Source organism: Biomphalaria glabrata, chromosome 15 (genome assembly GCF_947242115.1).
Source record: "Biomphalaria glabrata chromosome 15, xgBioGlab47.1, whole genome shotgun sequence".
NCBI lineage: Eukaryota > Metazoa > Mollusca > Gastropoda > Planorbidae > Biomphalaria > Biomphalaria glabrata.
Genome location: NC_074725.1, coordinates 1,011,209 through 1,024,541, shown reverse-complemented (window position 1 = coordinate 1,024,541; position 13,333 = coordinate 1,011,209). Strand labels below are relative to the sequence as shown.

At 34.2% G+C, this 13,333-nt stretch overlaps 1 protein-coding gene across 1 annotated transcript in view; it reads left to right on the top strand.

Moving 5' to 3' along the window:
* LOC106072457 (mucin-17-like) overlaps nucleotides 1-13,333 on the top strand; it is a 54,344-nt gene that overhangs the window by 4,298 nt on the left and 36,713 nt on the right. Inside the window, exons 3-8 of the mRNA XM_056011901.1 lie at nucleotides 2,403-2,438; nucleotides 3,659-3,718; nucleotides 4,379-4,442; nucleotides 5,207-5,287; nucleotides 8,493-8,590; nucleotides 9,488-9,525. Of these exons, the coding sequence (XP_055867876.1) occupies nucleotides 2,403-2,438; nucleotides 3,659-3,718; nucleotides 4,379-4,442; nucleotides 5,207-5,287; nucleotides 8,493-8,590; nucleotides 9,488-9,525 (377 nt within the window). The remainder of the gene's footprint in view (nucleotides 1-2,402; nucleotides 2,439-3,658; nucleotides 3,719-4,378; nucleotides 4,443-5,206; nucleotides 5,288-8,492; nucleotides 8,591-9,487; nucleotides 9,526-13,333) is intronic.

Below are 13,333 nucleotides of genomic sequence, written 5' to 3'. Positions count from 1 at the left end.
GGTTCTTGATGGCAATTAGATCTACATTTAGTCTCTAGAAATGAAGAATGCGAGAGTGGTGGAGTGGCGGGTTGGTAACTTGGTACCGTCATTCAGCTGCTACACCAATGTGACTAAGTTCACTAGTAGAAATTAATTGTTTTGGAGCTTTAAAAAAGTGGAATGCAAAAAAGAATCCCTGATTCCCATATTCATTTTAATAGACAAAAATATCGAAGCGCTATTGATTCAAAACACATTGTAGATCTTCTAGATCTATGTTCTAGATTAGATCTATCCCTGTATAATAAGTAATCTAGATTACTTATTATACAGGGATAGATCTAGAGTCCAGACTAGACTACAACCCTATAGAGTCTAGCTAGACATGTTAAATGATTCTCTACATTCTAGATCTGATCTAGTATGATCTAGATCGATAATGTCTAGATTCTTAGATCAAGGTTGAAGGTAGGCCTACGAAAGTTTAGAGTAGGCCTAAGTTACTCATATCTAGACCTAGATTTAATCTAGATCCAATCTAATCATGACATCTAATCTATTCTAAAGCTTCTAAATCTAGACAATCTAGTTCGAAGATGTAGATTTAGATCTAAATAATTAAATAGTAATGATGGCAATTAGATCTACATTTAGTCTCTAGAAATGAAGAATGCGAGAGTGGTGGAGTGGCGGGTTGGTAACTTGGTACCGTCATTCAGCTGCTACACCAATGTGACTAAGTTCACTAGTAGAAATTAATTGTTTTGGAGCTTTAAAAAAGTGGAATGCAAAAAAGAATCCCTGATTCCCATATTCATTTTAATAGACAAAAATATCGAAGCGCTATTGATTCAAAACACATTGTAGATCTTCTAGATCTATGTTCTAGATTAGATCTATCCCTGTATAATAAGTAATCTAGATTACTTATTATACAGGGATAGATCTAGAGTCCAGACTAGACTACAACCCTATAGAGTCTAGCTAGACATGTTAAATGATTCTCTACATTCTAGATCTGATCTAGTATGATCTAGATCGATAATGTCTAGATTCTTAGATCAAGGTTGAAGGTAGGCCTACGAAAGTTTAGAGTAGGCCTAAGTTACTCATATCTAGACCTAGATTTAATCTAGATCCAATCTAATCATGACATCTAATCTATTCTAAAGCTTCTAAATCTAGACAATCTAGTTCGAAGATGTAGATTTAGATCTAAATAATTAAATAGTAAGTCTAGATTTAGAATTTATAAAATTTAGGCTAAGGCTAAGATTGTATGATCTTTAAACATATCTAGATTTGTTCTACTTGTCTTTTCAGGTATCTAGAGTATAGACCTGACCTCTATTACTATAGTACAACTATAGTATTAGAAATGAATATATACATTAATGTATTAAAGCTCTGTAACTACTAAATAAATAGATTTTATAGATCAAGATTCTAAATTTACTAGTGGCAGTTGTGATACAGATTTGATGGCCTGTATTAATTAAAAAGGAAATTGTCTTCTTTAATATATATTATATCTATATCTAAATATAATTTTATTTTGCTTTTAATATATATATATATTATATTTGACAAAATAGTCGATCGCACAAGTGTTACACATTCTGGTGCCAAAATACACATTTTGACCATCAGTGTTACACATTTGGGCTTTTTTAGGTAGGCAGGTCTGTTATTAATTAATGATTTAAATTAACATAGCCCTATACTATTTATTTCTGTACTACAATCATGAAGAGATAACTGTGCAGTAACATTGAGTGTTTTTTTTTAATTGTTTCCCTTTTCTCAACATTTGCTGCCTGTTCATAGTTTGGCCCGCAGCTTTAAAAAAATTCAGAAAGAACACCCCAACCTTCTGCTTCCTTGTGGTTAAACCCAAACATGGAAGATGCTTCGAGTCAGCACTCACTGGCCTCAGTAACTCTTAATCTGTTTGTAAAATGTTTTACATGTTTCGGATGTTCCTTCAGAGTTGAGGATAATTACTTCATAGTCCAAACCTCCCGCAGGATTGACTGGGAGCGGGCAGGGTTTGAACCCGGGACCATCGATAAGTCCGAATAACAGTCCAGCGTGCAAACCGCAAGACCAGGCAGCCACTCACTGGAAGATCTTGTGACCCTGATACTAAACACTGTCTCTGTCATTCCTCTTGTTCCATTGGCTGCATTGATAGAAGGGAACTGATGTGTGTTTCCGGAAAAGGGGGGGGGGGTAGGTTTTAAGACATAATTCCCAGGATCTCCTTTTATTCTGTGAGATGAGCCACTGTCTCATTTAAGCACTGACTCATTTCCATATTAATGTTGGTCAGTGACTGTGTTGCTAGTTATTCTACTGTGTCATTAAAGTGAGATCACAATTAGCTGCTTTATCTAACCTTTTGTATTCTTCATCCACAGTAAGCTGCTGAGACGATACAAGTTTAAACAAGATGATATCCTTTTTAAAAACATTTTAATTATTAATGTCTCTTAACTAAAAGTTAAAATAAAAAGTACTACATTTTAGTCTACCTTTATTATGACTGTTTGGAGCAAATTTTTTTTGTTTGTTTAGCCTTCTGTTCTTAATACTTTTATTTAATGTTGTTATAATCAGTTATCTAGTCCATTGTATTAATAACATACAGGTTATCTAGTCCATTGTATTAATAACATACAGGTTATCTAGTCCATTGTATTAATAACATACAGGTTATCTAGTCAATTGTATTAATAACATACAGGTTATCTAGTCCATTGTATTAATAACATACAGGTTATCTAGTCCATTGTATTAATAACATACAGGTTATCTAGTCCATTGTATTAATAACATACAGGTTATCTAGTCCATGGTATTAATAACATACAGGTTATCTAGTCCATGGTATTAATAACATACAGGTTATCTAGTCCATGGTATTAATAACATACAGGTTATCTAGTCCATTGTATTAATAACATACAGGTTATCTAGTCCATTGTATTAATAACATACAGGTTATCTAGTCCATTGTATTAATAACATACAGGTTATCTAGTCCATTGTATTAATAACATACAGGTTATCTAGTCCATTGTATTAATAACATACAGGTTATCTAGTCCATTGTATTAATAACATACAGGTTATCTAGTTCATGGTTTTAATAACATACAGGTTATCTAGTCCATGGTATTAATAACATACAGGTTATCTAGTCCATGGTATTAATAACATACAGGTTATCTAGTCCATTGTATTAATAACATACAGGTTATCTAGTCCATGGTATTAATAACATACAGGTTATCTAGTCCATGGTATTAATAACATACAGGTTATCTAGTCCATTGTATTAATAACATACAGGTTATCTAGTCCATGGTATTAATAACATACAGGTTATCTAGTCCATTGTATTAATAACATACAGGTAAAATTAAATATGTTGGGTACTTTGGTGAAAACAAAACATATGAAGACTAAATACTTATCAAATAGTATTATCAATTTTAAAATTAATTTTCATCAAGTGGCCAAAATTTGTTTGGTATTAGGAGTTTAAAAGAGTTAAGATTTAGAAAGAGATGGCATCCTATTTATCATAGTCTATTGAGTTCATTCATATGGGATGCTATCCATATGTGTACTGCGAAATGGCAACTTTATGTTCCTTAACAGTTTTCTTACAGTGTGAACACCAGGCAAAGATAATACAGTTTTTGAATACACAGATTGAGAAAATGAATAGGTAGAGTTAGCTTTTCTTAGTTGTTTTAGAAAATGATAAATAGCTACCTTCTCTTGACTAGATCTATATATTAAATAAGTCCATACACATGGGAACATGAGTCTGTTTATTTTGGTTTTTAAAGTCCAGGGTGTTAATTTTATATAAACTCTTTTTAAACAGTTATTAGATATAACTAAATTATTGATAATGTCCGCTTACCTTGATTTAAGGAAGATATTTTATATGACAAGCATATCTGGAAAAGATGTACACTTTTATAACCTGTAGTCATACTTTTTTTTTGGAAAGGGGGGGGGGGCATTCCCGAGTCAAACCATCGTTGTTGTTAGTAGTGGAAGTAAATAAAGGTTAGAAATGGAGTACCTTCATTTAACATTTCTTCCTTTGCGCCACAATGATCCCAACTACTGGGAGCCCGGTCAAATGGTATGCACTTCAAAAGGGTCCCAAGTTTGAATCCACCGTCTACCATACCATGCAGGAGATCAGGGCTAGGGCTGAACATCTGAAACTTTCATGAATTAAAAACCACCACAGAGTTTGGGGATACTTGTACTTTATATGTTTATTGTGTTTTATTCGAAACTTTGTCGACACAACAGTAACAAGAAATAATCTCTAAGCTGTACTTTAAATTTCTGTTCTTTGCTTCTGCAGGGACGCTGACATCTTAGCTTGCCAACTTCAAAGCTTGTTGGTTGAAGTTAATCCTTTGAAAGAGGTAAGCCTTAATAGATATGTTTCATATTGTGGGGTAACGTTTTATTTTACAACTTAATAATCATTGTTGGTACTTGTTTTAAAATCTGTGTATTCTTTGTTTTTATGTCATTCAAAATCATTACAATCTGACTAGCATTTAAAAATTGTGTTTGTTAAATTCAGTTGTTTTCAACTGTAATTACGTTAAGAAGCAAAATCTTTATAAGATTTACATTTTTAATATGATTTCCTGAAATATTAATATTGATCTTTGAACTATATGAGCTCAAACTTTTAATAATAATAATACACATATAAATTACAAAGCTATGAACTATTGTTTAGGGATAGTTTATTTTGTAATTACAATCTCTCTTGTGTATTGATTTGAAGAGCATTGTATATTTATAGAAGTTTAAAGTAATTGGGCTAGTTCATTTGTTTTTGGTGATGAGTATTGGTGGTTTGAAAGATGCACAATTGTTGATGTTTGGTTGTTGGCTTGTAGCTCCAAATAGCTAGTAAAACTAAACCAATGTAGGCGTATTTATTTTCAATAAATTAACTTGAAAAACTTCTCTTGTGAACAAAATTATTTTTATTACAATATTCATAATTGTAACTTGAGATGAGATATAGATGTAATATTGAAAAAATAAACTAATATTTAAACAAAAACTAATTCACAGCAAAAAACAGTGGTTAGATTTAAAGCCTTAAATGTGACAGTGTTTTACAGAGTAATAAATTCATTCTTTAAGTATACTATTTTTTAAATTTTAGGAAAAGGCAGCCTTAGAAGAGAAGCTGAAAACCAAAGCTTTTGAAATGGAAAGACTTGTTGATAGAATAGAGTGCAATGAGGTATGTATCATGTCCTGCTGAAATCTTATTCCCTAATGTAATCTAAAAACAAAAAATGGACCTCATTTACCAATCATAAGCAGAGTTGCCTACAAGTACGCATAGTGCATATTTTGTAGCAAATGGACACAAAAATACATGAGTACGGTTTATCATCTGAAAATACTAATTTCTCCCTCTAAAGCAAAAAAAAAAAGTAGATCCTGCTAATCATATATATAGAACAGTCTGTCAATGCCTGGAAATGGACTATTCCTTTTTAATCTACCGTGAGATGGTATTTTTTTTTTTTCTGTGCGCTGTCGTGCGAAGATTTAATTGTTTACTAGATCTTACTGATCTAAATAAAGCAGCGTTCCTTTCAATGTGTCAATTTATATGAAGTCTTCAAACTGATTGGGAATGAATTGATTAGATCTAATTAATTTATTAATCTAGACTGGATCTAGAACTAAAGATATTTTACATTGTCAGGCACCTATAATAGAAATTACGTAAATTTAGATTTAGAATTCATATTTAAATCTAAACCTAAATAGATCTAAATCTCTAGATTATTCTAGAATTAGATATAGATCTAGATTTAAATCTAATTCTAGTTATGTCTAGATTCCATATCTAGATGTGTAGACTAGACTTAGATTTATCTAATTATAGATTTAGACTACTGACTAGGTCTAGTAGCTCAAGGCTCTACTCTGTAACTAGATCTAGATCTACTCAAAAACAGCAATTACTGCCATCTTATCAAGGGATTTATTGATCTCCTTTCTTATCCTTTTAATTAAAAAATGGGGCAAAATTGGCAGTTCTAACTTTGTATAGGTCTAGATCTAGTATTTCACATTCACGATGGAGGTTACATTTCTTCTTCTTCTTCTTCTAGCCAGCTTTATTGCTGCTGAGCTGTGAGCTCTTTTGCAGACTGTGCCAAGGAAAAAAAGTGTGCTGTTTTCTTCAGTTGTTCAGCACTGCCGTACAGGGTGTTGGTTATGTTGGGCTGTAGTGGAAGAAGGGTCTGCCTAAGGTGGATTAGGGAGGGGCATTCAAAGAGGATATGGTTTACGGTTTCAAAGGGGTGGGCACAATGTCTGCAAAGGGGTAGTTGTGTGGAGTTTATTTTGTTCAGGTGGTAATTTAATAGTGGTGTGTGTCCTGTTCTTAGTTGGAAGATTGTAGATTGTTCTTTGCGGGGGAGGAAGTTAATACTGTCCAGTTTGTTAGGCGTAGTCATTTCTCTGTACATGGCTCTGCCTGTGTTTCCTGATGCCCATTGGTTGAGCCACTCCTCTTTGTGATTGTTGACTAACATTGACCTTAGGGTGAGGTAGTTAACAGGTCTATCTGGTTGTTCCATAGATGTACCTGCCTTTGATAGCTTATCTGCCTTTTCATTTCCCGTGATGCCAATGTGTCCAGGGATCCACTGTAGTGTAATATTGATATTTAATTTTGATATCATCTGGTGGATTATCACAATGAGTGTTGTCAACTCTCTTGGGCTGTTTGAGGTGCTGCTGTTAAGTGCTTGCAGAGTAGATTGGGAGTCTTTAAAGACAACAATATCTGATGGTGGTTGCACTCCTTCATATAATTTGTTTTCCACTGTCTGAAGTGCTATGGTAATTGCCTCCATTTCGGCTTGGAAGTTTGAGCAGTAATCACCACAGGGTGCGCTTATCTCAAAGTGTTTATTTTTAGGGAAGACCAGGAAGGCACCAAGACCAGCATTGATGGTAGCTTTGAAAGCCGATCCGTCTGTATAAATATGGATAGCTGTTTTTTGATAGCTTTCGATTGTTTCAAGCGTGCCTACTTTGAGCTCCAGTGGATTTGATTCTTGGAGGTTACATAAAAACCTTTAAATAGCATTATGCACTTTAAAAACCAATCAACTGTTAATGAAGCTGCCTACAGATTTAGAACTGTTGTAGATCTAGATTCGATTTTTTGTAAACCACCAAATTCAGGAGAGTTCTTTTGAGATAAAAGTGACTAGGGCAGAGGTATTAATAGAAAAAATATTGGTTTTGCTGTAGTCTCTCTCTTAGCATGATAAAGGGACTCAAACTGATGTTCCCTGACTTGCAGAATGTATCTTCTGTGGCAGATCGAAAGCTACTGTTATAGTCACAAGCAACTAGCTAGGTTCTATTACTTATGAAGGTCTAAATTCAAAGAATTAAATCAGGGGCATTGAAAGCTGAGTGTGTTTCAATATATCTGTTTGTTTTGTAAAACAACTTCAAGTATCTGAAACCAGAATATACATAGCTTAATCTTACAGCTATTCAGCAGACTCAATAGCCCAGCTTTTATATTAGAAACAAGTTCAATGACTTATTAGGATTGTCTGCCTGAAAAAAAATCTTTAAAATGTTTGTTATTAGTGATTGTAGAGGATACCAAAGTTTTCAATTGCTAACTCTGCAAAGAATGGTATGAAAGAAGAAAATCTGAACTCTTTCAAAATGTGATAAAATATTTCCAGTGTCTGGATACCTTCTAAAGAAATTGCCTATAAACAAAACTAATTTAATAGAAATAGATGTCACTGATCCAGTTAAGCAAACCATCGCATCTGGTTAAAGTCTAATTTCACTTGTAACAAAAGTGTCCGTTTTCTGTTGCCTCTATTATGGAATGTAGAAAACGCAAGAGGTATTATGAGCATAAAATCATTGCAAGCTGACTAGAAAAGTCTATGACAAAGACAAAAAGTGTAAATATTTTGATAAATGTACAAATTGTCTTATGTAACTTTAGGCTGTGTTAACTTTAGCATTGCTGCATTTTGTGTGTTACATTCTTGAATGATTTTTAGTCCTTCCTGAGTATATTACTTTATATTTACAAAAATACACATTTGCCCCTCAAAATACACATTTCCAGGTCTCTGAATACACATTTCCATTTAGTCATGTAGGCATCTCTGCATGTGACTGTATTTTTATTGTTTTATCCATTGACATCATATGAACGTTCGTTTTGGTGAATGAGGTTCATTCTCAATGTTAAAAAAAATTTAATATTTATGTTGCTGTCTTGATAAAGTTTGAATGTTTTATTTCTGTCATGAAGACATTTAATATATAGTTCTTATCTTGTTGGGTATTAAATATTTTGTTTCTATCTTGATAGACTTGGAATATTTTGTTTACGTCTTGATGGACTTTGTGAATATTTTGTGTTTCTATCTTGACAGGCTTTGTTTAGACAAAGAAGAGCAGTGGATGAGCTCAACAAGAAATTGGAGGTAGAATTGGGAAATGTCAAAAGGAGTAACAGTAAACTAGTCACCAAGTAAGACAACACATTTACCACTCTCTTAGCATTGTCAATTGTGTTAATAAATTGCCAAAGTTTTGTATGCCTCCTGCAAGCATTTACACAGCTGAAACATTTACGCCAGGACATTTACATGGCTAAGACATTTACACCAGGACATTTACACGGCTAAGACATTTACACCAGGACATTTATGTGGCTAGGACATTTACATGGCTAAGACATTTACACCAGAACATTTACATGGCTGAAACATTTACACCAGGACATTTACATGGCTAAGACATTTACATCAGGACATTTACATGGCTGAAACATTTACACCAGGACATTTACATGGCTGAGACATTGTGATCATGGTTTGATGTAATGCTTGTTTTAGTAGAACTATTCCAAGTTCATCTATACATCTATAATGTAAGGAGTATGTATGTATGTTACTTATAGAAAACCAAACCGTGTTGACCAAACTTGACATGAATGTTTCTTAGATCACATCAGAGAGTGTACTATATGTCTCTACCACAACAAGAAGGCCCTAAAAATGAATAGAAATCTGAATTTCTCTCTATTGAAAAACAATACTTTTTAACCAATCGGGTAACCTAACCCATTTTCTCATTTTGTATTAGCCATGAATATGTCAGCTAAATGGATAAACCCCATTTTTATAGTCTACTCTCATTTTTATGAAAATTAAAAGGTGTTAAAGGAATATCGCACCTTGTTTGCCATAGATCTAAATCCAATGCACTAGATCAGTGATATTCAAACTAAGGCCTGCAGGCCTTAAAAAAAAAAAAAAAAAATTCTGAAGAAAAGTCACTTTGAAAAGACACTTGCCTTTTGTCCTTGAAAGTATTATTTATTGTATAATTAGTCATCTCTTTGTTTGTTTTTTTTTAATTACAGGTTCAATGCTCTAACCTCAAGCCACTATGATTTGAAACGTGAGTACAATTTATATCTTGATAAACTCTACTTGGCTCTTCCATCATCACGCCATTTAAGTTGTTAGCAAAAAAATACTTTAGATTCAGAGGGAAAGCGAGAGGTCATTCTTCTATTTGGAGTGAAACATTGGGGGTAACATTCAGTGATAAAGAAAATGGTCACACAGGTCCAGTGGATAGTCCATTAGGAGAGTTGAAAGAAGATGTGTTTGTGTGTTGTTTTTGTTCTTACTTGTAATATTGTTTATATTTTTTACCCCCATTTCTATTTTTAAAAAAATTTACAATAATTTTATAAATAAATGTGAGTCACATATAATCTCTTAAGCAAAATAATAATAAAAAAAGACAACCCTAACTTCTTAGGAAACTTGGCTTAACACATGTCTCTGACTCCTGCTCTCTGACCTTCATTGCTGTAACAAACGAACTATTTTAACTTTTCTTGTCCTAATATATTTTTATGTTTGGGTATTTTGTTTGATTTTAATAGAGAAATAATGGGATTTTACTTAAAGCTCTGTTAATGTGAGATTTGAAATTCACCGTTCATATTGTGACGATTTGCATAATCCTTCCATTCTTCCTGTCAGCAGCCATCCTTGGCACAATATTGAGAGGCGGTCCATTCTTTCACCTTGTCCTGTCAGCTTTTCTTAAGATGACCCTTTTTTCATTCTCTGTATCTTGTATTACAAAATTTTAATTTGGCTTAGGCATGAAATTTGAGAACCAATTTTTTTTTTAACTCTTTATCTCCGTAATTATTTATCACATTCTAGTAAAATCAAAGTTGGTATCGTCAGTTAGGAGAGAAAGAGTTAATAGCCTCTGTCTGTGATTCCCTCCAGCTGTTCTGTCTTGTTTGGTTTTAAAAAGAAAGGTACAAGTTTAAAGCAGCAGTAGGATTGAAACCTATGCCAAGAAAAGGACTTGATGCAATCCCAGTCATGCTGTGATACAAGTATTTTAAAGACTTTCCTTCTAAAGAAAAGGTCCTAGTTATGCATGTTAATTTGAGACTTCAACTTGGCCAAGTCATTTCTTTTCCATGCAGAGACACTTGTAGGAATAAGAAATATGCCTTTATCTTTCTGTATGTGTGTGTGTATTTGCCTACAAGTCCACATTTAATTCAAAATTATTTTTGTATAAGGTATTAGTACGGGATTGTTAAATGTGTACATGCTTGCCTGATATCTACTGTACAATGTGGGCCATGTGATAATAGAATTGGTATTTGAATGTCTTAAGTTTCAATAAGTGTAAAAACTTGTAAAAGTTTGGTCTTGTCTTGTGTAATGCACAATTGTTTGGCCTAGAACTTGTTTGTGATTGTTTTATGGACTTTGACTGTTCTGTCTTGTTGCCAACTTTCCAGTGCAAAATTTATGAGGCGCTATAAAATTTTAGCATGCCACTTCAGCTGTAGGTTATTCTAAATTGGGTGACATTCTTCTTGGCCCTGACACTTGTCATTTAAAGGTGGACATTTTTTTTACATCCATTAGCACACAATAATGGTCAATAGAACAGCTTGTCTGAATACCTTGCTCACTGTAATGAGTTTCTGGTGTTTCATATTGTCTTTATTGTTATAGTTCAAGACTTGGTTAACATGTTTACAAAGAAGAGGTAACAGGAATTATTAGCATTAAATTTTGTTTTCTACCATAAATTATTTTGATATGGTCCAAAAATGGAAATTGAGTTTGACTGCCATTGTCCACCTCAGCATTAGGTCCACTACTTTACGAATGACAACATAGATGCAATCACAAACAACATACACATAAATTATTTTGATATGGTCCAAAAATGGAAATTGAGTTTGACTGCCATTGTCCACCTCAGCATTAGGTCCACTACTTTACGAATGACAACATAGATGCAATCACAAACAACATACACACGCAAATAATAAACTAACAAAGCATACTCGCATACATCAGCCCCAGAACTTGATTCATAGGGCTCCTAAGCCTTGTACTTCTTGGTGAGACAAATAATGACCATCTAACTTCCTGACTGACATGTGGAATAAAGGAGTTTTTCGTATCTTTCTTTGACCTCTTGGTCCTAATTTGTAATGCGTGCAAATAGTGGCGCAGCTAGGGTGGGAGAAGGAGGGTCCAATTTTGAAAATCCCACTGGACCCCATTTGAGGGGGGGGGGACACAAATGAGGGTCTGAATTTATTTTTTTTTACATAAAAAATTAACCCAATACCATTTTTTTTCTTGCTTTTCATGTGGTTATGTTAATTAGTGACAATGTTGCACATATTCCACACATTGATTTATTAATTACATTATCTTATGTTACGATGTCAATTGTCACAATGCAGAGGCCCCCTAAAGAGGCCAAGCTCCCCCCAGGCCCCCCAAATCCCTTGCTACGCCACTGGGTGCAAATTGTCTTTTATGATTTTATTATTTGGAAAAGCATCTTGGGTCAATGTTATTTTTAGTATTAGCCTCAAATTTGTGTGGGTAAGTGCAGGAAGTGGCAGTGCAGGTACACCACTTAGGTAGCAGTAATGCATATAATACTGAAGCATAACTCAAATAGAAAAACACAATCTTTTAAAATACTCAGACATTAAAGGGCACATTTCTTATTCTATATGCTAGGACAAAGTCGTACAAGGGCTATTGGAGCCCGATTAGGAAAGTAATTGATTTATCAGTGTATTGAACATGCAGGACTAGATAACACATAGGTAGAAGGGTACTAGCAGGTAATAATTATCTTTTTTAAAGGAATATCTGTGATTTTACCCTTTTTGGTTTCGCAGGTTGCTATTTGTCACCCTCGCCCCCCACCCCACCTAATTGTTTTCCAGAAAGAGGTGATGCAATTAAATTTTCTGACTTGTCCTACATCAGGGGGTTCTCAACCTGTGGGTCGCGACCCCCTCAGGGTTCTTCTATTCTTCTATTACTGTGTGGGTGGGGTCGCCGCAGAGTGGGAGATTGTAAAAAAGGGTCGCCGAGCTTAAAAGGTTGAGAACCGCTGTGACCTACATGGTTTTAGTGCGTAACTTGTCTGTTCTGATGGAATTCAGAGTAATTCATTTCAAATTATTTTTTTTGTACTTGTCTACGAAATGAACATAGCAACTGTGTTGAGGTTGCTACGAAATAAACATAGCAACAGTGTTGAGGTTGCTACGAAATGAACATAGCAACAGTGTTGAGGTTGCTACGAAATGAACATAGCAACAGTGTTGAGGTTGCGATGAAATAAACATAGCAACAGTGTTGAGGTTGCTATGAAATAAACATAGCAACAGTGTTGAGGTTGCTACGAAATAAACATAGCAACAGTGTTGAGGTAGTTGAGGTTGCTATGAAATAAACATAGCAACAGTGTTGAGGTTGCTATGAAATAAACATAGCAACAGTGTTGAGGTTGCTACGAAATAAACATAGCAACAGTGTTGAGGTTGCTATGAAATAAACATAGCAACAGTGTTGAGGTTGCTATGAAATAAACATAGCAACAGTGTTGAGGTTGCTACGAAATGAACATAGCAACAGTGTTGAGGTTGCTATGAAATAAACATAGCAACAGTGTTGAGGTTGCTACGAAATGAACATAGCAACAGAGTTGACTTTTTACGAAATGAACATAGCAACTGTGTTGACATTCTAGGAAATGAACATAGCACCAGTGTTGACTTATCCTGGCTCTACCCAAGTTATGGGGGTTCATAATCAGTACGCCCCTGTTACTCAATGTCCCATATACTGACATCAAGTTCAAAGAGAACTCTTGGGTCAGAAAGACGCCATCTATTGTT